Here is a 26,340-nt window from a genome sequence, read left to right as displayed (position 1 = left end):
CTGTGCAGGACTGGATTGCTAACAGACTGTTCTCATTCTGAACCAGTATCCAGTAGTTCCCTTGGCTCACATGCTGTTTTGGAGCAGTATTGAAATACTCTGGCAGTGTAAAAATGTGACTTTTTCAACTTTCTTTTCGCTATGAACTTGGTGGGCAAATAGCCCATTGCAGCCTTGTGGTGGGGCTAACTCAGAGAAATTCAAAGCTCCAGCAAACAGCTGTCCACAGCTGTCTTGTAAAACATGTATTTGTTGGGTCATATGTTTCAGATGAGATTTCTTTCAGTTCTAGAAGTTAGCTGTTGCCAAATTGTAGAGGAGAGATACATTAAAGGGAGTCTGAAATTGTAACCTATCAGCATTTCTAATGACTGTCATTTAAGTGGGGTTTAATTTTGTTTTTCCTCTCTTTCATTGTTTTCTAATGAGGTACTGAGAAACCATACTGTTAATACTCAGTCATGTTGAGAGTTGCATATCACTTTTGTCAAATTGTTGATTTATTTTTGATTGTGGGGGTTTTGTGTTATTTTAAAGTGAGGTTTGGGGTTTTGCTTCTTTTTCCGTAATGTAATTGCAAGTTGGCCACTGTCATTTAGCTAACAGGCTGTTTTTCTTCCTCTTGCCACATAGAGAGCAGAATGTCTGTGGAATGAATCAGGATTTGACTGGACAAGGAATGGGGAAGATATTGAACCCAATTAGTTCCAGCAGCCCTGCCCATCAGGCCATGTGCAGTGGGAACCCAGGTCAGGATATGACCATCAGTAGCAATATAAATTTTGCCATAAATGGCCCAAAGGAGCAAGTGGGCATGCCAGCAGGCAGGTTTGGTGGTTCAGGGGGAATGAACCATGTGTCAAGCATACAAGCATCCACTCCTCAGGGTAGTAACTATGCACTAAAAATGAATAGCCCCTCACAAAGCAGCCCTGGCATGAACCCAGGGCAGCCAAACTCTATGCTTTCCCCAAGGCATCGCGTGAGCCCTGGAGTGGCGGGAAGTCCTCGCATCCCACCCAGTCAGTTCTCCCCTGCAGGGAGCTTACATTCACCTGTGGGAGTCTGCAGCAGCACAGGAAATAGCCATAACTACACCAACAGTTCCCTGAACGCACTTCAGGCCCTCAGCGAGGGCCACGGCGTTTCTCTAGGATCCTCGTTGGCTTCACCTGACCTAAAAATGGGAAATTTACAAAATTCCCCCGTGAATATGAATCCTCCCCAGCTAAGCAAGATGGGAAGCCTGGACTCTAAAGACTGCTTTGGAATATATGGGGAGCAATCAGAAGGTACAACTGGACAAGCAGAGAGCAGCTGCCATTCAGGAGAACAGAAAGACAACAGCGATAGCAACATGCCGCCGGTCGTCAGCGGCGAGAGACCTGATGGACAGAATAAACTGCACGATGGAAAAAGCCAGACAAAGCTCTTACAATTGCTGACCACCAAATCAGATCAGATGGAGCCTTCACCTTTGTCCAGTACCATGGGAGACATTAGCAAGGACTCCACGGGAGGATTGCCTGGGTCTGGTTCAGCACACGGAACCTCGCTCAAGGAGAAGCATAAAATTTTGCACAGACTATTGCAGGACAGTAGTTCTCCTGTAGATTTGGCCAAGCTCACAGCAGAGGCCACAGGCAAAGAGCTGAACCAGGAGTCCAGTAGCACAGCTCCTGGTTCAGAGGTGACTGTTAAACAGGAGCCAGCGAGTCCTAAGAAGAATAATAATGCACTACTTCGCTACTTGCTAGATAAAGATGATACTAAAGATATTGGTTTACCAGACATACCCCCAAAACTGGAGCGGTTGGACAGTAAGACAGACCCTTCCAGTAGCACAAAGTTAATAGCGATGAGGACGGAAAAAGAAGAGATAAGCTTTGAGCCTAATGAACAGGTAAGCTGATCTTTGCATGATGTGTGAATGACTTGTTCCAGGCCTGCATTCCTGCCATCTGACTTCTGCCAAGAGTAGCATCTTGGCATTTCAGGAGGCTGTTACCTGTCTTTTGAAGTCCAATCTTTACTCAGTGTTACTAGGTTGTGATGATCACACTGTGTAAAAGCACAGCCTCTGCCTGGGAGGAGATGGATAATGCAGGGTTCCTTTCCCACGTGGTGGTCAGGCAAAGAGAAAATGCTCGTGACTCTTGGTTAGTGGTAACTAATTGACAGCTTTTCCCACAGGCTGATGTTGAACTGCTGTTGTGCTTGCTAAATGGGTCCTTGACCTAGCCCAGCATAGCAGCTACACTCCTCCCATGAAAAACAGGTTCATGCTCAAGAACAGGAGTTGTTTGAAAGGACTGATAACAACTTTGCATTACTGGTCTTTGTGCTATGCTTGACCTGCAAATTAAAATCAAAGCAGATAGACTTCTGTGCCAATTTGGAGGATTTGATGGGGTTTTCTTGTTGCCTTAAAAATTCTTTATATTCAGCCTCAAGTTTCTGTGGATGATTAATTGTTCTGTGAAGGGATCATGTCTCCTTGTGCAAGGTTATCTGCATTGAATTTTGCATTCAGAATTTCTTTGTTTTTTGTGCAAGATTACTTGTTGCTGTGCTACCCAACATAACAAATATTGTATTGTTGGGACCTTTGCTAAGAAGTGTTATATCACTGGCTTTCATCAGAATTCACTTTCCAAAAGCACCAGGTCCACATCACCCAGAGTGTTCCAGTTTTCAGAGCTTTGCCAGAAAAAGGGACACAGCAGGAGCAATCTGCTGCTTCAATATTGCTCTTTATATTATTTATAAAATGGGTAATCACAATATCAATTTTAGTATAAAGTATTTTCTGGGTAGGTTATAACTAGCTGGAGTTAATGATCCTTAGATTTGTCCTACACTATCAAATCTCACAGCTGCTCATTAATCCCTAGGCAGCCCTGTGTGTGAAGCCTTACTTTGTAAATCATGATCAGTTCATATACAACACTGATGTTCACATGACTCATTTCCAGCCATATCCTTAATTTTACAAGTTTTGTATGTTTTCTAATGTGCAGACTAGGCGAGCTGTTGTATCTTTTTGTTGTGTGTGCATAAAGACATTCTTTTTTATATTCTCTATATTGTATTGTGAGTCTGAGGAGGGATAGATGACATTTTGAAGTCACAACATTGGGTTTTTTTTAATTTGCCCTTTTGGCAGTCTATAACTAGTAGGCAGGTCTTTCAACAGTGGTTATAACCACAAAACATAGAGGCCAAATGTGCCATTCCAGTGTAGATGAAGCATTGTTAAAATCTCAGTTATCCAGGCAGCTCCTAAGGTTACTTCAGTGCTTTTGTTTCAACAAAATTTGACAACTATTGCCACTATGTAGGAGCAATTGTGGTTTTTCAATCCTTCCCACGCTTCAGGAGAAACCAAGCCAAACTGTACTAATTTCTCCTCATTGAAATTTGCACTGATTTATCCTCAAGCCTGGATATTAGTTTAGTTTTCAATAGAAGCTTGTATTTTGTAGTGTCTGTACAGGCACAGTTTTGATTCTCGGTGAGAACTTATGGTTCATTTGGCTAGAAAAACACAGATATCAAGAAATTCACAGCTAAACTGGCAAGAATGGTGTATTTTTAAAATGTCTGATAAATCTCAATTCCTAGTTCAAATCATACATGTTGAAGTCTGTACTAGATTGAAAGTAGAGATCTTTGGTCTTCCAATATTAGGTACTCAACAAGAACGCAAAATTTGGTAATCACAAAAAAATTTATGCTCTTCATCCATAGATCAAAATCATGGCTTTCAGTGGTTTGTTCCCCAAGAATTAAATTTCTAAAAGAATTAAAATTTCCTCTTGCATAATCTCTGGGGAGTACACAAGAAACAGCTTAGTTTATGAACCAATTATCAGAGAGCAGGCTTTGTCCCCTCCATAATTTTGTTGTCTGGTCCAAGGTAGTCCACAAACTCCTTTTATTGCTGATGGAAACACAGAACTCCAGGATTTTTTTTTTATCTTATCCTAATGTGTATCTAAAACAGATGAGGTGAGCTGTTCTTTACTGATATCTCCACTGACAAGTGGTAGCACAGGTGAGCAGTTTAGCTGCTTTGCTTTTTCATAGGCAAGTTGTGTCTCACCCTAAATGTAAACATGAGACTAACTATAAAACCAACTTTCAAGAAAGAGACTTTAGTGTCTACAAGCATTGCCAACCCCAAGCAGTTGAAAATCAGGTCTCCTGAATTACAAACTTTGTAAAGTGAATAGTCTATTCATTTTTTATTTTTAGATTTTATGTTTCTGAGGCTGGGGAGGGATTTGAGGGGATTGGAGTGTGGGCTGTGGATGTATTGCCTCTTCTTAAAACTTGAAGAAAGAGTTTGTCTCCCAGTAGAGAGAAAACCAGAGGTACAGGAAGGTCCAGGAGTTGGGTTTGTTCAGAAAACCACAAAGCAGTGCAGGAGTTGTGATAAAGTGGTAAGAGCTTCCTCAGCACCAAGGTATGGAGCAGCCAGTCTTGTCTGTGATGGAAGACTGCTGGATAATGACAGAAGGGCTTTTGTTGCTCCTGTTGGTTGTAAATAGAACTTTAAAACCCACTTAAAATGCAGTGAAACCTGGTGCTGAATAAACAGAAGTCCAGCATGGAAAAGGAGAGGAAGTGGTGGGGAATATAGAATAATGTGCTTAACTGTCTGAAGGCCAAGCCTTTAAACAAATAACCACTTTACCTCAATTATAAAATCACTAAAAATATTTAGCATCAAAATTCTTCAGCTTTGGAAGATGGTCTCCCACAGGAAGTGCTCATTGCCTAAATTTAGATCAGAGCTGGAACTATTTAGTACAAGACTAGAACACAGATTCTTGAGCTAAATTCTTCCATCCTCCTGCATCCTTCCCCCTCCTTCTTCCTCCCATATGTAAAAATTAGCCAAGTGCTTGTGTTACCTATTTTGCAGGTTTATTTAAAACTTCTCCTCCATGAGGAATGTTGTATTTTTAAGTAATTAGTCACTGGAGTGTGCAGTTTCTCTGGAAACTGCAGCAGAGCAGCAGTGGGATGGCCTCTACAAGGGGGATCAGTGTGTTGGGAGGCAACAGAGCCATTGCGTTTTCTCCTTTTACTTTTGGTGTGACTTTCTGAGCAGGAAATGCTTTGAAGTGCACGACTGTACTAAAAATAGCAGTCTTCTAGGTAGTGTGTTTAAACATACTCTTCTGCAGAGAGCAGCAACTGACAGGAAGCCTTTCTCAAATGGCAGAGAATATTTCCAGCGCTGCCGTGCCTTTTTCCCTTCCTTGGTGGGATGATGGTTATCAGGCTCTATTAGGCTGGTTGCTGTTCCAGCTGCAGCCCCTGTAGGGGAGAGGAGGAGAGAGATCTGCTGGGGGCACTCAGCAGGGTTTTCCTACAGCACCAACCATGGCAGGGCTGTTGCTGTCGAGCACCACAAGTTCTCATATGGCTCAGCACTGCTGGGAAGGGAAGAGAGTGTCCCTTGGCAGTAAACCTGCCTTCTCCTGCTCTGCCTGGCTGTCCACTGCCAGGAGCAGCCCCTGCAGTGATCAGGAGATGGTCAGTGTGGCAAGGACTGGCTGACAGCTTGGAGGGGAAGGAGAGTGAAAGCACAGGGGAGCATTAGAGAAACATCATGAACAATGATAGATATTCCTTGCTAAAGCAGCTTGTTCACAGAGATACACTTGAGGGAGTGTGGAACAAAATCCTAATCTCCACAAGTGTACTCTGCTCTTTTTTGTTCAGTAGACCATAAAGACAGCCTGTTTTTCAGGGCCTTTGCAATGCAACAGAGTGCACAAATGCTGTTCCAGGAATCATCTCAAGTATGTACATTTTTGTCTTAAAACTCAGAAACTGCTCTGGTGTTCCTCACATACTTTATCAATTCTGTTGTGCTCATGCTTTATGTGCAAACCAGTATCTTCCCAATGCTAGCATATTTTCTCTACACATGCCACTCATCGTTAAAAAACCTATTTCTGGTTTAATAGTCCAGAATCCATTAAGTTCATGAGGAACATTTGTTTCTTTTTGAAATTCTATCAAAACCTTAGAATGGGGATTCCATTTTCTGAATGTCTTTCAATTAGAGTTCTGTTTTCAAATGTTAGTCATAGAATAGCTTGATAATTTAATAGGACTTCTAGCCAATCTTATGTTTATTGCAGTTACCAAGGAGAAAAATACTGTATTGGTTCCACTTCTAATTTCCTTTTCCCTTCTTTTCATAATCCTTTAATTTATTGCCAGTTTGGAGCAGGAATTTGGTTTCATTTGCCTCTTATGGTCAAATGCTTTGCCAATATTTCTGAGGTAGAAGATGAGCTCACTTCAAATTTATGCAAGTCAGGTGTAGTTCAAGTTGTGTCCCCACCAAAAGTCATCCTGTTGTAAGTCCTTAGAATAGAGGGTCACGGTGCAAGCCATGGGCATTGCCCATGGCAGGAAGGAGATTTCTGGAGACATGAGTATCTTTTCCAGTCCATTACAATCCATGGAAGTTAGACTTTGAAACAGCAATTTTTGTAAACCAAAAAACTTCATGTTGAAATGCTGCTGCCTTTCACTACAGCTGAAAAAAAACCTGTAAGTTCTTGAATTTCACCTGTACTTCTCTATATGACAGTATAAAATAAGTACTTCTTCAAATGCAAAAATATTCCTGAGTATTATTTGTCTTATGCTTTGTTGGTGTCCAAGTTCCACAGAGATTGTCATAATTGCATTACATAGACATAGTGAAAACACTCACACAAGAACTTTCTTGTGATGCTTAGCAATTTATCAGGTGCTTTTTTTTTTTTCTTTTTTTTAATTCCTGACAAATAATTGTTTCACAGGGAGCTTAGGGTGTGGCTTCTGTTTACATAAAATTCAATTTAGTCCATTAACAAAATAAATATAGAGCATAAATAAAAGAAAAATCCCATGAAACTAACCAAGTAAATATTTTAATGCTAGTTTCTGCACATATGGTGCCATTTGAGAATGAGTCTGGAAAGATTTCACCTAGTATCATAGGTTGGTGTTAATTCCAAATCTACTGGAGCTTTTATAGCAGTTGAGAACCCTTATAACATATAAAGATGAAATATTTAATATTGATTATTAAGCAAAAAAAAAGGAGAAGGTTATATATTTGTGTTGTTGTAATACATCTGTTGTATTTGCCCTTTCTTTGCCACTTCTGAGAGGAATTAAAAACATTTTAGAGAGTGCAGTTTTCGGACACGTTTGGATCAATATGTTCTTCATTGGTGTTTTTTTAGGCTTGGTTTTTAGGTTGGCTTTTTTTTATTTTTTTTTTTATCTAGTGTTTGAACACAGAATTGCAGTAGCCAGAATGCTAAAAGAAAAGATGATACAAAATCCTGCATAAAACTAACCAAAAAGCCCTCCCTGCAACATATAAAACTTCCCTTTGCTGTTGTCTCAGATACATGTAATGAAGGCCATATGTCTTAATTCCCCCAAAGAGTACTGAATCATCCTTCTGTAATTTATGATGCTCTGTATCAGTCTCTTCTCCTGCTCTTGCAGTCTTCTTGTACCAGATCTCCCATTGCTCAAACTGCAGCTCCTATAAACATCACTCACAGCTGTCTCTTGGAGCTCCTTTTCAAATCTGCTTATCACCTGTCCCTGCAGTGATTTAGGCTTCATATAATCACATTGGATTTCTCCTGGCCCATCCTTTTCTACTATATACAGGGTCCACCCAGCTGCTTGTAATTGCCTGGAAAGCAGTGAGTCATCAGAGGGATTTGTCAGGAGCAGGTAATCTTGGACCAGCCAGCCTGTTTTCCTTTAGCATAGGGTAGCAGGATTGTTGGCACACACACAAGTATGTCAAGGTGTTTAGATTTGAATCAGGTTCTTTGGCCCTTTTCCTTATGGCAGGGTAGAGGTGCATGGTCAAGATGAACTGTGAGTGGTGAGGAAGCTGTTTGCAAATCCCTCCACGCACAGTAGATACTGAAGGATTCACTGTCAAAATGGGGATGCTGCAGGATTTGTGCAGCATCTAGAGCTGCTCAGTGTTTTAGTTATCCTAAATGACCTGGCATGACAAAAGAGCTTGGTAAAGCTGAGTGTGGCACTTGAATATCTGCAAACACAGTGGAGGATACAACTCAAATTCAGCTGCAAAGAAAAGATATAGACATAAAGTGTTAGAACATTCAGGGTGAATACATGCTATTTATTATCATTACTCAAGAATAATGTCTCATATTTAAAAAAAAAAAAAAAAGAGGGGAGAACTGACTAAATAGGAAGAGCTGTTCTAGGGATCATAGTGATGACAAGATGAGTGAGAGTCAGTAATGTCATGTAATTTAAAGAATCACATGCTTTTCTGGAATATGCCATCAAAGTGTGCTATGTGTAGAGTAAATTTTCTGCTTTGCCCAACAGCTGTAAGGCTTCATTTTAAGCCCTTCATTTTAAGTCCTCAGTACTCATTTTAAGTCCTGTCTTGGACATGGCTTCAGCAAAAGTGTGGATCAACTGAAAGCAATCCACAGGAGCAACAAGAGTAATGAGAGGCCTAGAAAACAGGTTGTTTGCTGAAGAAAATTCACAAGTTGAGATTGTTTATTAATTTCAGCTTAAAGCACAAAAGGGCACATGTCGTCAAGTACAGAAAAAAAAAAGTTAGAAAAAGAAGGAGGAACACAGTATGTTCTCCAGATTCAAAATATGATTGGAAGGAAGGGTCTAAATCTCAGTGTGACAGATATTGCATTGAGACTGGGAAAAAAAAAAAAAAAAAAGAAAAAAAAGTAGTAAGGATGGCAGAGTGCTGAAATCAATTCTCCTGGGAAGCTGTGGATTTTCTGTCTCTGGATGTCTTTAACAAGCAACTGTATGAACTTCCATAGGGAATGGCATACACTGATTTTGCCTGGAGGCTTTAAATTTCTTCCAGTCCTCTGATTCTCTGATTTCCTACCATTTTGACAGTAACACCAGCCTCTATATCACCCACATGCTGCCTTTTAATGGAGTGAATTCCCTCCTCTTTTGCACCATATACTACAGTTTATACGACTAGGAGATGATGTAGAAGGAATAGAAAATAATGTGATTATTTGCAGTCAGTCACCCAAAAAAAGCAAGTAGCAATGTAACCTTGGGGCATTTTAGCTACCTTTGAATAAAATAGCTGGACTTCTCAGGAGCAGGTTAGATGTGGCAGCAGGAGTTCTGTACAGACTAATGTGCAGTGCTTCCTAGCTAGCCTGGGAGAGCCTCAGTAGGTATTTTAAAGCCATCTCAGGTATTCCTACAGCACCCTGTGATCCTTGGTGTAAACCTGCTCTCACTAAGAAGTTCATGATGTAGAGGGGGAGGGGAGGAAAAAAAGCCCAGGAAGAATTGTATTTCAGTTCTGCACGTTTGTGGTGTTGTTTCTCAGTTCCCCATCCTTCATGGGTGGCTGCTCACTCTGCTCCTCCTCTGTCATTGCACATTTCCTAATGAAGACACTGATTTTGAGTAGACATTTGTTATAAATACTGTTATGACATATTTACTGTTCAAGATGATAGTAAACTGAAACTGGACACCCTGTTCTTAATTATTACCTGAAATTTACTCTAATCAAGAGTTTAGGATTGGAATATAGTTGGGTAGATTTCTGCATTTCAGTCAGAAAATTTTTTTCATTCTGAGAGGTTTTAGACAGAGAAGCTGTCAAATAAGAATACCAGTGAAAATCAATATATTTAAGAAAAACAAGCAGGTCAGTAATTATGTTAGTGTAAGGTGAATTTAATTTTTCTCCCATCTTTATTTCATTATAATTTTCTACTGAATTTAAATATAAATTCATATGTAGATTTCTCTTTTCATACTCTAGAGAAGTTATTTTCAATGGTTTGGGAAGCTGGGAGCAAAACAAATTCCCAATCCTATGTCTGTATCTTGCCATATATATAATGCCAGTTAACTTATGTAGAGTTATTCAGTGTTCAGGTTTTGAGTATAACAAAGAAAAGGCGTATGGGGAATTGTCACAGCCATAAAGCAACTTTTCGATTGTACGCTTTTAATCAAGTCATAAAGAGACTAGAAATACAACTGTGCTGAAAGAAATATTGGTTAAAGCTCCACAAACCCTCATCTTCAGCACTCCTGGGTCTGCTGTTATCTCTGCTGTCAGCACTGATCATGGAGTGCACGGGGAAGAATCTTTTCCAATATCCAGTTCCAAAGTATGGAATCACGCATTCTGACATGGGGCTTTTGATGGGGTGCCAGTGCCACGCTGGGCTCCCCAAAAGGAAGGCAGGCTAGCCCTGGGAAGCCTGCACAGCCTCTTCCCATCAGGTTTGTGAGCTTCCTGCACATCAGGAGTGTTTGGGTGTGACTGTGGGGGCTGCGAGCAGGACACCAACAGCAGGCGAGCAGCGAGCTGTACTGTGCGTTTGTGTTTTTGTTGCAGCCGGGCAGCGAGTTGGATAACTTGGAAGAGATTCTGGATGACCTGCAGAACAGCCAGTTACCACAGCTTTTCCCAGATAGCCGCCCAGGCGTGCCAGCAGGCTCGGTGGACAAGCAAGCCATCATCAATGACCTCATGCAGCTCACCAGTGACAGCAGCCCCGGCGCGGCAGTGGCCAGCCAGAAGCCAGCGATGAGGATTTCGCAGAGCAGTGAGTGCAGCCCGGGCTGGGGCCGGCTCGGCGGGAGGAGCTGGCGGCTCCCGGCAGCGCCGGGCCGGTGCGCGGCGACTGAGCGCCATCTGCGGTCAGCCCGGCTCCAGACACCGGGCTGGGCACGGCGCTCCCGAGCTGTGTCCGCAGGGCCGCAGGGCTGCCCTGGCATCAGACAGCCCCTCCTGTGCCCCTGGGTGACACTGCTGCTCCCAGGCTTTGGCACGGACAGCACGTGCGTTTTTTCACGATGCACATCATTCCTTTCTGGCAGCTCTTGCAGCTAAAGGTGCCAAGGGAAGCTTTTCTAAGCAGAATCTTCTTCTAAAACCACAAGATTAGTAGAAGGACGGAAGATTAAGAATGCCCAACTTTAATTTGAAATTGTGGCTTTTAGTTGAGTCACTTCCAGCTGACAGCTTTCCTTAACCTTATTAATCAGCTTACAAATCAGCATTGAAATGTTGGTTTGCCATCATAGTATAATGGAAAGCAAGCAAGACAGGAGTCTTATGGAGTACTAATGTGTGATAAAATAGCATAAAAAAAACCACTGCTTCATTTTTTGCTCCTGTTGGCTTGGATAGCTGCATCAGTTTACTTCCTTAGATGTGCTCTAGGTTTTTTGCTTGTAAAACATAGGGTTTAGATAATATTTTTAGCCATTTGGATAAAAATCTGACACTCAGCCATTTTCAAATTCATTCAAATTACTTAGAAATGTTTAGATAAATGCTAATATTCTATCAGTAAATATTAGTGTTTAAATTCATATTAAGGCCACTTCAGATTCTTCAATTACCACTTGCTATCCATGTTGCTCAGAGAAGGATGCTTGGGTTTAATGTACTTTGTTTTGTGAGTATAGAGGTGCTAACAGCATCGCCTCAAAAGTCAAAAAGAAATCTGTGTGTGTGTGAAGTCTTCAGCATATTCTTCCTGAAGCAAGGTGTCTCTGTTCCTTCCACCTTTTTGGCTTTCTAGGGGTAGCCTAGCTTTAAATCTGCTTTCAAAGCTACTGGCAGTACACAGTAACAGTATGACTGTAAATGAGAGTGGCTTGGTGATTAGCAGCATCCTATTTTCCATCTAAATTAAAACCCTAAAATATTTTCCCCCAGCTCAGTCTTTTGTCTGTGGTGCCTGATTTCCCTAGGAACTTGTGCCTTGTGTTCAGTAGAAGAACATACAGAAAACAGGTCCACAGAAATAGTGAGGGGCCTCTCAGATGCTCACAGGAAAGCAGCATAGAATGAATGTCAAATCATATACAATTCCAAAAGAGATTTGGATTTTTTTACTGTTTTTTTTTTTTTTCTGAAGGTGTAACCAACTTTAATTTTGCAGGTTTTAATGAATTACATTTCTTTTCAACAGACAAATATTTTTGTCTGTTGAAAAATAGAAAGGCTGCTAGATCTGCCAAATTGCTAGTGTGTGTTACGTGGGGGATAGGGAGCTTCCTTCAGTCTCATCCTGACAGAGTAGAATAAACAGGAGGTGATGTGATCTCAGCACCATCACAGCTCATCAACTGTGTTGTTGTTTTGTGCCACATTTCCAGAATTCCTTTTTGTACTCCTCTATGTATTCCTTTTCCTTAGTGGGTGCTGGCATAGCTGCACATACAGTAACTCATTTATCTATGAGATGTGTCAAACTTCTGGACCAAACTGTTCTGAAACTGTCACTGAAGTTTAATTTTGCTTCAGTCCTTAGACTTTGTGATGCCCCTAATCTTGAGGAAGTAATTTTTGCTTCATAAGTAAGTTTTGTTTGCTTAGTTGAATGGGCAGACAAGACAAAACTTAAATCTCAGTTAGGAATTAGGTGTATGTGATGTGATATATTTTCTGTGCACACATATAAGCAAATTCACCTGGCAGAGAACTTACATTAAAAAAATAAATACAATAAGTTCCTGCGGTCTGGATGTAAATAAAAATAAAAATCAGAGACCTCTGTTATGAGATATTTTTGTGCATTTTAACAAACTTACTAAACCTCATCTAAGTTTTCAGATTCAAAAATAGCACTACTTTGACCTAAAATAAGAAAGTATTAATTTAACTTCTCAGTAATGTGATGAACATAAAAATGCAGGGGTTGCTGGAAGGATGCTGTTATATCAGAGCTGCTCCTGGGGGAAGCTATCATAAAATATTGCAAGTAATACTTTCACAAAAATGTTTAATTTACTTGCATGTATTTCATGGGTATGATTAGAAATGGAATCAAAGCTACAAGGTCAGTGTTTGATTCATGTTTGAGAACTTGTTGAGCACACAGAGGATGCTTTCATGCACTGGAACATTGCCCAAAGACCAGCTGAGCCAGATGCTTTGCCAGTCACAGTCTGAAACTCACTTTGCTAATGCAGTCTGCTGTTTTATTTGCAGAGGCTGATTTTAAAAGCACAACCCAGAAGAAAGTAGTTACATAAAGGTGGTAGTAAGAACCATCAAGGATGGTTTTTTTTTACTAGAATTATGGTAAAATTGCCAGAATTATGCCAGAATAGCTCTGTTCCTGGACTGATTTTTTGTTGTTGCTGAATCATGGAAATATTTCATATTATTAATGACAAAAATTGTTAAAAACCCAGAAAATTAAGAGGAACGTGTTGAAATTGAGGATGTGGAAGCCAATATAGAGTCTGTATATCCTTACTTTTGAAAACTTCTTCAGGGGCACAGTTTATGCTGGAAAACTTTCCAAACTGAGATAATTCCTAACAATCTGCCTCAGGATGGCATCTGCATGCAATTAAGGTCCTACTAGGTGTAAGATTAATTGGCAGTAGTATGCACATCACATAGTGGTGTATTTTGCTGTAGTGGCTCTTCTGTCAGTTAAATTGCATCACTTAAAGTTTTTTAAAATATACATCATATCTGGTTTGTTTAGTGTCAGAATGTTCCATTTTGAAATTTACATTTAAATGTCAAGAAGGGATGTTTCTCAGACAGATATGATGTGGGTAAATTATGCAACATTAGATATCTGAGCCCAAGAGCTTTAATTGTGTCTGAGTTATTTTCTTCTTTTTGGGGCTTTTTGTTTTGTTTTTTCACCTAGTGAAGTTTCCATTCTTGTAACTTTGCTTTTTTTCTTTGCTCCTTCTGTCTAGCTTTTAATAACCCACGAGCAGGGCAACTGGGCAGGTTATTACCAAACCAGAATTTACCACTTGACATAACACTGCAGAACCCAACAGGTGCAGGAACTTTCCCACCCATAAGAACGAGTAGCCCCTACTCAGTGATACCTCAGCCGGGACTGATGGGCAGGAATGAAGGGATGATAGGAAGTCAAGCAACTTTAGGCAACAGTAGCACAGGTAAGATGATTTTCCTTTTTTTTTAATAATATACTTGAGTAACAGGCTATGGCATATGTAGTTTTACATTGGGGTTACTATGTTACTTTCCATAAAGTCTGGAAGAAATCGTGTTTTGTGAGATGTTACATATTGGCATATTTATTTTGAATTTCTGTGTCTGCATATTTTTAGTCCTGTCTTTTATGCATTGCTTTTTACCTACCTGTAGAGATGGGTCATTCAGAACAAAATCATGGGCAATACTGCTGCCCTTTTGGTGTTGGCTTTGCCCTCAAAAATCCTGTATTTAGTAGCCTTAGCTCCTTTTTTGGAACCATCAGATGTTGCAATTATCAGCATGTTCACCTAATAATGAACAAACATATAACCTGTTTGACAAGAAAAGTTTGACTGATGGATTTATTTCAACTAGAGCATGGTCTGAGATTGTGCAAGTGTGCAACAAGCACTCTGAGAACTCTGAGTAAATAAATGGGCATAGTAAATCCTCTCAGCTGGCTATCTGGTGTCAAATTTCTGTATTTAGTTGGCATCAGTATTAAAAGAGACATGCAGCCAGATGCTGAAATATTTTATTTAAGCAGTTCAGAGATCAACTTGTATTCTTTCAAGTGTCCTCTCACTTTCATGTTCTGTATACATATTAGAGGATTTTATTCATCTTATGTGTACAAGTTAGAGAATATTATTGTGTCCCTGTCTTGCTGTGGCATGGCACATCTTTCAGCTGATAGAATATGTACACAAGTGGACCAAACCTGAGGATATAACACTAAAGCAAATTTTGTACAGCAGCTGAAACAAAGACCTTCTTCAGAGAGTTTTTCTCTGGTTATATGTCACCAAATAATTGAACTGATAAGTAATAAATGTTTGTGTGGCTTTTAGTATTCATTTAGGGATGTTGCATAATGCAGCTGAAAAGACCAATCTGAACTAGTAGTCCAACCTGAAATCAGTGTTTTATCTATGGTCTCTTGACTGATATAAAATGGAAATGTATAAATACTGTGGATGCTGTCTTGGGGCTTGGGGATTTTTGTGTTGGGTTTTGCTTGAGGCTTTTAGGCTACTGTTAGAATGGAGTATTCTATATATTCCAAGTGTAAATAAAACGTATCAGTTGTTTACAGTAGATGTGGGAGGACTTCCCCTATAATAACGGTAATGAACTTCAGCATCTATCGGAAAGTTCCTGTGAGTAATTTCCCTGCACTGTACATTGGTCTGAGATTATCTGGGTGAGCCTTAAAGCTCTGAGGGCTCTAGGTTCCAAGTGAAAGAAGTTGCCAAAAGACATTTGCAGAACACGATTTGATACTCAATCCCTCTAATTTGTAAGTGTGTTTGGTGTTAACACATTGTTACTCAAGTCCCCATTCTCACTTAGCACTTGGAAAGTGAAGCACTGACACACATCAGCAAACGTGATTCATTTCCTGAGGAAGGAAGTTAAGGCTATCCACACACCCTCAGCACCTGTTGCAGACTACATGTGGGAACACTTACTCCGAGCAGCATTTCAGAAATGATAAAAGGGCCTTCCTCTCGTAAGATGTATCACAATCTCCAGTCCCTTGACTAAGCAGCGTACAGCATCGTTCTGCAGCTTTGCGCGTCTGGACGGGCACTAGTAGTGCTGCAGTGTGCTCTGAGGGAATAAATGCACCGGCATTGCTCCTAAGGAGAGCACAGCTCCTCAGGCAGCACTGGTGTTGAGGTGCAGAGCCCATGTGCCGCTCCCTGAGCTTTGCCTTTTGTGCAGGGATGATCGGTGGCGCTGCCCCTCGGCCTGCCATGGCGTCCGGAGACTGGGGCGGCCAGGCCCCCGCTGTGAGGGTGAGCTGCGCGCCCACGGCCGGCGCCATGGCGCGCCCGGTGCAGGCCGGCATGATCCGCGCCCCCACGGCCAGCATCCCCCTGAGAGCCAGCGGCCAGCCCGGGCCCCGGCAGATGCTGCCATCCCAGGTCATGAACATGGGTAAGTCACCCCAGCCCTTCCTGGGCTGCGCGCTGAGCTGCTGTTAAAGGCGGAGCGGGAGAAAAATGAGATTGAAACATCCCCACTTCGTTTACAGATTGGATAAGAACCATATTTGACACTGAAATTTTCCTGTGGACATGGGAAAGATGATGTCTAAAATGCTAAATTTTAACAACGTGTTTTGAGATGGGCAGATCCTGCTTTGCTGTAGCAGTTGTGTGGCCAAAGAAAGAGGATATAAAGTTGCCTTGGTTCACTTAAGACTGTGAAGTTTTTTAGAGGAAATCCTGTGGAATGATAATCATTCCTGGTCACTCGTACAGCAAATGTATTATAATACTGACTCCATATACAGTCTTATGCTTGTCTTATTCATTTTTGCATCTACAAAGTTTTATCTGCTATTTTATAATTTTGAACCACTTTCAGAATGCTCATGTTTTCTCAAAATTTAAAAGCAAATTTTGACCAAAGAATAATGATGCTTTTAAGTGTAATGTTGTTGAAGTCTTAATGCTTTTGTTTGCTTTTACCTTAACATAGGTAACTCAATTGAAAGAATTAGCATGAAAGTAGATTCTCTTCAGAAAAGTTAATGCTTATTTTTTCCTTGATTAGGGCCATCTGAATTGGAAATGAACATGGGAGGACCTCAGTATAGCCAACAGCAGGCGCCTCCAAATCAGACTGCACCATGGCCAGACAGCATCCTGCCTATAGAACAGGCAACTTTTGGTAATCAGAACAGGTGAGTCTTGGTGTCACATCAGAACACAGATTTTGCAGGCTTATATTTTATACACCTCATGGAAAGAAAGTTATGCATAAGACATTCACCATATGTACATCAGTTTCATTTCTGTATTATTTTGTGCTCATGAAATGTATGTGTGTTCCAGTAATATTTATAAATGCTCTCTTTGCCATGTAATGTGCTGAATGAATTGAAAGTTCTGTCTCACAGTGAATGCTGCCAGCACTTGAGGTATAGTTGCACCATTTTTCACCTCTAGAGCATTAACGTGGGCATGATTCTGTCTGGTTTTGCTGTTCTCATTGTTAACAATTACACTTAACACTAAAAGTGGAAGAGTGCCAGTAGTACTAGCCACAGCTATGTAGTCATAATATCTGTCCCTTCCTGCAGCAGGGTGGCATTTTAAGTGATGTAGGACATGGTTAATTATGTTTTGTTTGGGTTTTTTTAATTGACCTAAATTCTGTAAAAGAGGAGGAAGGAAAGATGAAGTGAAAGGAAGGCTGCCTCTTCCCTGAAGTTAGCTACTCCTCAGGTAATCAGAACTGCAGTTTGGTCACAGCTCATTAACTCATATGTAATGTGTTAATAACTTCATTCATCATCAAGACTTTTAAATGATGGCACAACTGTTACAAGAAGCTTACACTTCTTTAAAAAGCCATGTTTTCTCCAAAAGGTTTGCTGCTTACTTTAGAGAGACTGTATGTATATGGAATGTCTAAGGAATGCAAAATGGACAAGCAAGTGCAAAATTGAAATATTTTCAATTGTGCGAGTAGTAGATTGGGGGAATCACTGAAAAGAAAATGGATACATTTGGGGAAAAAAGTATGTTTCAAAAAAAAAATGCTAATTTTCTGGCTACATTCTTTTAGTTCTCATTAGGATGTCAGAAAATATTATACATAAATATATGTGGCATTTTCTTTGTTATATTCCATGCATTTCAAGCTGTTTCCTGGTGTTTCCCTCATTTAGTATATCCATATGCAAAATGCACTGTTTCTGTAATTACTCACTTCAAAAATTACACTTTCAAAGAAAATACAGGATTGTGTCTGGTCAGCAAGCCAGGCAGTTAATTCTTCAATTTTTTTTTTTACATTTGCATTTCTCATAATTTCCTTATAGCTGAAGATGGTGGAAAAAATTCCCATTGCATTGCATCTGAAAGTAACAATATTTTGATCATTTACACCCCAACTGGAGATGTTTAATTGGTTGATGCTGCCATTTCTGGCTTTATTAATCCCCAAGATTGATATTTTTATAATCTGATTGTTGCCATGTATTAAATGAGTAAAAATAATTCTTAAATTAAAAAATAAAATTGTTGCTGAGGTATATAAAAGAAATTGAGACATTGTAAGTAATTGTCATTTTTTAATATACAGAACTGGGCAAATATTTCAGTGTTTTTTATCATGTGTGTTCACGCTCATTTGCAATTTCAGGGAGGGGTTTTTATTTTCTAGGCTCATCAATTGTTTTTCTGTATAATAGATTCCTTCTTATAAGTTATCTTTAGAGTTTGTAAGCAATTTGAATCAAAGGATTTTTTTGCTCTACTGTTTTGCTGATTTATAATTTCATCTATGAGAGTTAAATAAATTTCTCTATATATTAGTTTAATACTGTGCAATGTTTTAAAGTTGTGTCATATTCTTTTTTTTTTTTTTTTTAACTGTCTGGTATCCAATTAAAAAGAATATATCTTTATTAGTTTTCCTGCCTGCCATCCTTTGAGTTCATTCAGTGTGTAGCCTGACGATGCAGCTCTCCTGCTTAGCTTTGACATAGAGATTAGACTTCCATGGCAACCATATATCTCATTATGGAAACTAAATACACAAACATGTTTCTTTGTTTTCCTAAACAGACATGTAAAAAGGGTTCACATATAGTGTTTTTCCTCCCTGCATGGGTGACAGCTTTTGTTGTCTCTGAGTAATTACCTGGGATGGGATTCTTCCATGATGTGCATATTGTAGCTGCAGAATGCTCTGCTCTTTATATTTTCTATTGCAGTTTTGTGGTAGTATGTGTGAAGCAGGGCAGGTGTGTGAACAGCAGAACAAAAACACATCATTTGGCTGCAGATGAGGTGTTATTTCAGATTTAGTTTGTTTCTGGGGAAGTTTTGTCCTTTGGGTTTATAATAAACCTTCATTCTGCCTTTGTAACTGCGAGTGTGCTTCGCATACAAATTCAGGGGTGAGGTAAGCAGGGTTTATAGAGCCATCACATGCTGCCTGACAGTACCCAAGTTCTTGCTGATGTCCTTCCAAGACACATAACCAAGTATATAAACTGGTACCCAAGTGTGCATTTGGGGTGAGCTGATGCAGTGTTTTGCTGCAAACAAAAAGGGGAATGTCCTTTTCTCCCTGATCCCTCATGCTCCTGCCCAGCTCTTCCAGATGTTCAGTTTGTGTGAGCTCAGACAATCCACAGACCTGTCTGTGACCTCTTGGGCTTGTTTAGCCTGATGGAAAACCAGCTAAGGACAGAGGCTATGGAAATGAATATTACTTGTGATAGTATACTTGATCTGACATACAAAGTTACAACTATTTTTTTAAAAATAATTATTTAGCCTTCTGTCTTCAGTGACTATATTCTATACTGACTTCTCTGTTCCTCTCTTGAGCCTGTAATATGCATTCAGTGCTCAGGCTGCCGTTGGTGGGCTTTCTTTCTTGTCAGATATACCACGTTTGTAGGATCTTGACAGGCATTAATTACACTATGTAATTACCTCTTTGGGTAGCATAACTTCCATCCAGAATAACTTTCTAAATAAAATTGGCAGCAATTAAAATAATTTCTGTCTCCACTTGTTAGTTCAGTTTGAGTACTAATCCTCTGATATTGTTTCATGTTTTCCAGCAATTGTTTACCAACCAACCCTGTGTTCTTGTTTTCACAGGCAACCATTTGGCAGCTCACCAGATGATCTCTTGTGTAATCATCCTTCATCAGAGTCACCAAGTGATGAGGGTGCTCTCCTGGATCAGCTTTACATGGCATTAAGGAATTTTGATGGTTTGGAAGAAATCGACAGGGCTCTAGGAATACCAGAACTAGTGAGCCAGGTATACTAGACATGGTATTTTGCATGTATTAGATATTGCTTTTATAAAATATGTTGTCAAGGTGGAGTTGAAGGGGATTTTAAAACATATTGCAAGCTAGGATGGTGGAAGTGTATTTAATGGCTCAGTGTCACCTGAAAAACCTTCCCTCAGCCCCTGGTTTAATCTTCCTTCCTCTCCCCTGCCACCCTCACCTAGATCTCCTTCTTCCAACCTGCTTTATGCAATTAAAGTAACCAAAACAAAGAAATGGTGGTCAGAGGAAGAACTGTGGGGGGACAAAGATAAGATCATGGCTAGCAACAGAGTATAGGAAAGAGAAAAATAAGAGCATGAGGACCTAGGAGCAGGATCAAGAGTTGAGTGTGATGGGGGCAACAAGCTTTTTGATTAGCAAACCTGAGATATGTAAATTTTTTCCTTAGTTGATTAATGTGTTAAGGGATGAGTTTTATCTGAGGCAGCTGGTTTCATTCTAAGCACTTAAACTGTAATTTTTTTTTTTTTTTAATTACAGGTATGCTTGCTGCACTTTGTTCTATGCTTCTTCATCCTTTCTTCCCCACAGTTACTTTTGTTGACTTCCATGTACTTCTTGCCTGTTTTAGTCTTACATGGTGACAAAAAATAGTGATAAAAATAAAAGCATTTTGAGTCAAAGTTAGTTTTTGACATTTCTGGCATCAGAATTTTATTTCCAAGATCAGTGTATGTTTGTAAAATTACTTAATATTCTCAGGGGAGTCTGCAATACCTATTTCATTCCGCAGCACTCATCAGCACTCTGAGCATAACTTCTGAACTAGCTCTGCATTTTAGATATGAAATAGGACCAATAAAATTCTGCTTTGAGCATGAGAAAGCTATCTTCAAGCCTATTTGATGCAACACAGAAGTCAGTGAGGTGTAGAGCTGGAGATACAATTTATTGGTGAACTTCAATTTTGCAGTATGAAACTTTCATGCAGTGTTATATAGGTTTTGGAATGCCACCACCAAAATTGTGAATAATGGTTTATTTCAAACTAAGCAGTAAATATGTTTCTCTTTTAATTAATAATTCAGTGGAAACAGTTAAAGGATCTTGCAGATAAGAGAACTGCTTCATTTTAAAACATGTTTTTTAAAATAGCCTTCGAACATTTTTTACAGCAGCTTAAAGACTTTCTTTCATGAGGGCACTGTAATTTAGATTAACTTCATTTTCAAGGTCAGTATGGAATAAGCTATAAAATTATTCTGGCTAAAGCAAATATTAGGGGAGTATCTAGAATGGAATTTAGAATTGTGTTCGCTTATTTATGCTAATGGATAATCACTTAGTGCAGAAGCACCCTGAAAGAATTAGGCACTCTGTTCACATTAGCTTCTGTAATCGTTTCAGGCATCTTTATTTGAAGTCATTATTTTGTTTAAAGATACTGATAAAAATCTGCTTATTCATTTGTAAAACATTTGAATTTATCTAGATTCAATGGCAAAAATAGGCTGGCATCACTTCATTTACAGGTTTTGATCTAGCATTTGTCGTTTCAGGTTTTTACTCATTAGAAGAGTAATACACTGTCTGTGTAAAGAACACAAGAAGGATTATGGGGTTTTGTTTGAAAAAAAAAAAACAGGAAAACAAAACAAAATAAGAGGAATTTGTCTCAATGAATGTATTTTGATAGTAAAATACACAATTTTGCTCGTTTTTAAGTTTTGTATTGAGGTAAAGAGGCTAACATAATTTTCTGCTCAAAACGTTCACATCCCAGCAGGTTGTTTTCGCAGGCTGTCCGCGTTAGTCCCGTATAATCCCCTAGAAAGCCGCGTCCCACCAACTGCTGCGGTTGTTTGTGTGTTTCTGCAGAGCCAGGCTGTGGACCCCGAGTCATTCCCGAGCCAGGAGTCGGGCATGCTGCTGGAGCAGAAGGCGCCGGTGTTCTCGCAGCAGTACGCGGCGCAGGCGCAGATGGCGCAGGGCAGCTACGCGCCCATGCAGGACCCCGGCTTCCACGGCATGGGGCAGCGCCCGGGCTACACCGCGCTGCGCATGCAGCCCCGGCCCGGCCTGCGCCCCGCGGGGCTCGTGCAGAACCAGCCCAACCAGCTGCGGCTGCAGCTGCAGCACCGGCTCCAGGCGCAGCAGGTACTGCCCTTCCCTGCCCGCTCCGCCCGCTGGAACTGCAGCGAAGCGCGACCTGGTCTGCTCGGAGCAAGCGGACCGGCTCTTGCTTCGTTCCACTTTGCAGCTAAAATTTAACGGCAGCCACTATGAATTTTGACAAGATAGTGCCTTGCACGTTCTCTTTTTTAAACTTCTTTTTTGGCGTCTTCACGTTGTTCTTTGTATAATACGATGCAAGAACATGACCAGTATTTAAGCCTAGATTTCACTAAGTCTTTGAGCAAGATGCTTTTTGTTATATATGTCTTTTTCTATTTTGACTCTTCCGCCAATCTGGCTGCTTTTATTGCTGCCTGTTACCTACATCCTACGTTCTTTTTTTTCCCTTGGCCTTGCTCTGCTTCTGAGAATTAAGTTCTAGTTTCTTGTTTTGCTTTTAAATACATAGGTTCATAGTACTATCAGTGAGATAGCAATGCTTTTTGTATTTAAGAAGGAAAGATAATTTCTGCCTTCAGTCATGTAATTTGGAGTAAACCTCAACAGTCCAGTCCCAAAGTGAAAAAGAGTAGAAACTATGAAGGTAGCATGTTTGGTATAAACAGCATAGTGCCTATGTTGTTACTTTCATGCTGTATTATCTCTTTAAGAAACAGCATTCTGTGAATGGTAGTAGGATTTGAGGAGAAAAATTAGTCACTGCTTAGATATATAGAACTAGGTCTACAGACCTACATAATCAGGGAATTAGATATGTATGACTCTGTATGTAACACTTCTTTTTTCCCTTTCCTTCTAAAAACTTTTGGGTTTTGGTGTTGGGGTGGTTTGGTTTTTTTTCTCTTTAGAACCGTCAGCCACTGATAAATCAGATCAGCAGCGTCTCCAATATGAATCTGTCTTTGAGAACTGGAGTTCCAACACAGGTGAGAAAATACTACCTTTTACAAAAGAAAGTAGCTTCCTCTTTTGCTTTCTTACTCCAGTATAATACAATAGTAATGCTATGTGGCAAGTGCAGTTTCAATGCAAATATTGCACTCTGTGTGATAAGGAGTATTTTGCTGTTTTATTTCTGAGACTCATTCCCATTTTTACATGGAATAGATGATTGCTTAATAAAGATTTGATATAACTGCATTTTTAACCATGCTTCTCATTTCCTAAAGATGTATGTTTTTAATGAGCTGCTCCACTTGCAAGTACAAATCACTGCAGCCTTAAACACTGGTATTATTTCAGTTACTGACTCTTGCACTGTTGGAAGTCTTTCCCAGCAGGAGAATTAGCAAGATCATTCTCTCCTACTTTATATTTTTTGCTAGCTGTATGATGAGGGGGACAAAGCTGGAATCTTCGAGGTTGCTCTGGTGGAGATGCCTGTGCTGTCTGTGCTGCCTTGGAAGGGTTACTGATGGTGGTGTTTTTCCCCAGGGCCCCATCAACGCGCAGATGCTGGCGCAGAGGCAGCGGGAGATCCTGAGCCAGCACCTGCGGCAGCGGCAGATGCAGCAGCAGCAGCAGCAGGTGCAGCAGCGCACGCTGATGATGCGAGGGCAAGGCCTGAGCATGACCCCCAGCATGGTGGCCACCGGTGGCATCCCAGCGACCATGAGCAACCCGCGCATCCCGCAGGCCAACGCGCAGCAGTTCCCGTTTCCTCCGAACTACGGTACTGCTTCCGCTCCCCCGCCGTGCATCTTGTCAGCTCTTACTGCCCCACGTTCCCTCCCCACAGTGCTGGGCCCTGGTCCACAGGCTCCCTGAGAGCAGTGGGAAACATGGCAGTTTGAACCCCTTGGAGGTTCCACTTTCCTAACTATAGTTCCATATATTCTTCAAGCACTGCTCTTTGAGCAGCAGCAGAAGAGCAGTGTGTGTGTTTGTATCTGGTATAGACAGATAAATATGTGTATGCACGCACAAGCACATATGTGTATGTATTTGCTTGATGGACTCTGAATTTTGTGTGAACTAAACAAAAACCTCTTCAATTTAAGTAATATAAATCAGTTTTAAATAAAGCATTCAATTTCCTACCCCTAACCCAATGTGTAATATGATAATTAATACCGTTTCCTTTCTTTGTTTTACAAAGCCACAGACCACTTTGTTCTGGGTAGTTACCTCCATACAGTTATTGTTATACTGTAAAAGTTATGTTATAATTATATTAAATAATATGTTATGTGAAAGTTATGCTGTTATAACAAATTATGTCCATCCAAATGTAAATTTGGTGTCTTACCAGATGATAAAAGTGTGTGTAAAGACACATCAGCAGGTATGAGCTCTTGATTTGTTTTAACTCTGAATATACAGTGGGTAAATTTCTCCTTTTCTTCCCCAGGTATTAGTCAGCAGCCCGATCCAGGCTTCACAGGGGCCACCACTCCTCAGAGTCCACTGATGTCACCAAGGCTGGCTCACACTCAAAGCCCCATGATTCAGCAGTCTCAGGCTAATCCTGCCTATCAGTCCTCTACGGAGATGAATGGGTGGGCACAAGGGAATATGGGTGGTAACAGGTAAATCCAGAAGAAAACTAAAATGAACTCATGGAATAATGGGGTCATTTATGGCCTACACTTATTTATGGGCTCATTTTATATAACTGTTTATGTGTTTGTTTGTTGTTAGCTATCTATCCTAAAAGAGGTTTTTTTTCAATTTGGCTTGACGAGTTGGTTTAAATTCTGTCTTCATCCAAGGCAGAGTGAGTGCATAGCTATAAGACCTGCATCCACACAATGCATTGTTTTGTCTGTTGCAACTGATCAGACTGTGTGCAATTAAGATGCACCTGTGCTGCACAGTGAGCTCCAGCCCGTAACATTTGTGTGGATGCATTTCTTCTGCATATGACTTTCATCCCACATTGCTTTCCACATGGCTGGATCAGCTAAACCAGAGCCTATACATTCCCTACTGCTCTGGAATTGCAGTGGCTGGATTATCACCTCCCACTTTAAATGCTGGAGTGTAACCAGGTTCAGCCCATTAGTGCTTGCACATGCTGGGGGTCAGGATAGAGCTGTCATTCCCTGACAGACTTGTAGCAATACCTCACACATGCAGTCACCTTGTCAGCTGAGGCCCCTGCCCCAGTGGGTGTAGCTCCAATAATCAGTCTGTCCATATCAAATGGGTTAGGTGTTGAAAAATGTCAGTAGGCAGCAATGAGCTTCCAGATGGCAGTGATCTGAGCTTTTCCTTGGAAGATGGGAGGGGCTATCAGGTACAGCCTGTATCAGTTGGCACTGGGGTGCACACAGCTGTCTCTAGCACAGTGCTTTTGTCATCCTGAAGTTCTCAGGCTTACTGTCCTAGCACAGCAACAAATCTTTTTCCTTCTAGTTGATAAGGATTTAATAAACTCAAAACACCAATATTTTATTGATGAGGCTAATCCAAGTAAAGTTCCCTCTAAAGCAGCTGATTTATCTCTTGTCTGATCCTTGTCCATGCCTCATCCTCATGGTCTTCCTGAAGCATCTGCAGGAGGCATAGCTGCCACTGTCGTGGCTTCTGCCAAAAATGACAGCAGGGGTAGCTCCATAAGTCCAGTGATTGGCTTTGCTAAACTGCAGCTCTACAGCAGAGATGTGTCAAATGTGCTTACACAAGCCACTGAGTATGCACAATGATCTGTTGTGTACTGTTTCAGCCATCCAGATAACAACTTAAAAATGGGGTGAGGTGGCCTGAAAAGACATGGAATGGGAAGGAAGAGAATGGTGGGATTTTCTGGGTTTGGTCCTGTGCCCAGAATGCTGTTGCACTTCACCAGGTCTCAGAGTGCATAGCAATAGCTTAACAGAGTACTCAAGGGCAAGGTTGAGTGTTAACCCTGGAATATGTCCTCAGCTGTGGGAGCAGTGCTTCACAGAGAAGGGAGGGTCAGCCACTGATACTGAGACACAGCAGCCCTTCCAGTATTTCAGTCTATTGCACATCCTCTAAACAGACACGTTGTCAGTAATAATTCCCTCATTGGCTGTTCAGTTATGGTCAAAGACTAGAAAAGACTGATGTGTAAACAGTGAAGTGCAATTTAGGAAATGTTAAGAAGTCTCTCATATGGCTTTCAATGTAATGGGAAGAAAGACACTGTCCAGAAAGTACTTGGACTAAATAAAATCTGGGATGAAGTTTTCCGCAGTTACTCCTCCTTAAGTTGTTCAGAAATGCCCTTAAAGAAACATAGAGGGTAATTGTCTTAGACTTTGTTGTTTCTTACAGTGCCACATTTTCAAAACCTGATGCTAAGACCTAGTAAAAAAATTTCTGCACAATTGCACGTCTGTACTTGTGAGCCCACTTGCCATAATTGTATGTGCAAATCTGGTATTCATATGTGCAAATAGCCTATTCTGCGAAAAAGAAAGTTTAT

General features: G+C 40.6%; 1 protein-coding gene and 1 long non-coding RNA gene across 8 annotated transcripts in view; one reads left to right on the top strand and one right to left on the bottom strand.

Annotated features, from left to right (window-relative positions):
- LOC306799014 overlaps nt 1–26,340 on the bottom strand; it is a 604,175-nt gene that overhangs the window by 208,753 nt on the left and 369,082 nt on the right. The gene's annotated exons all lie outside the window — the stretch shown is intronic.
- The window catches only part of NCOA2 (nuclear receptor coactivator 2), a 187,229-nt gene that overhangs the window by 147,815 nt on the left and 13,074 nt on the right, over nt 1–26,340 (top strand). For all 7 annotated transcript variants that reach the window (XM_079299493.1, XM_079299492.1, XM_079299494.1 and 4 more), the window contains 10 exons: nt 634–1,903; nt 10,442–10,652; nt 13,783–13,992; nt 15,761–15,976; nt 16,598–16,727; nt 19,669–19,834; nt 21,690–21,968; nt 22,796–22,873; nt 23,382–23,619; nt 24,298–24,475. In XM_079299493.1, the coding sequence (XP_079155619.1) occupies nt 634–1,903; nt 10,442–10,652; nt 13,783–13,992; nt 15,761–15,976; nt 16,598–16,727; nt 19,669–19,834; nt 21,690–21,968; nt 22,796–22,873; nt 23,382–23,619; nt 24,298–24,475 (2,976 nt within the window). The remainder of the gene's footprint in view (nt 1–633; nt 1,904–10,441; nt 10,653–13,782; nt 13,993–15,760; nt 15,977–16,597; nt 16,728–19,668; nt 19,835–21,689; nt 21,969–22,795; nt 22,874–23,381; nt 23,620–24,297; nt 24,476–26,340) is intronic.

Source organism: Erithacus rubecula (genome assembly GCF_903797595.1).
Source record: "Erithacus rubecula genome assembly, chromosome: 3".
Taxonomy (NCBI): Eukaryota; Metazoa; Chordata; class Aves; order Passeriformes; family Muscicapidae; genus Erithacus; species Erithacus rubecula.
The sequence above is the reverse complement of the archived record's forward strand: the minus strand, read 5'-3'. Positions and strand labels throughout refer to the sequence as shown.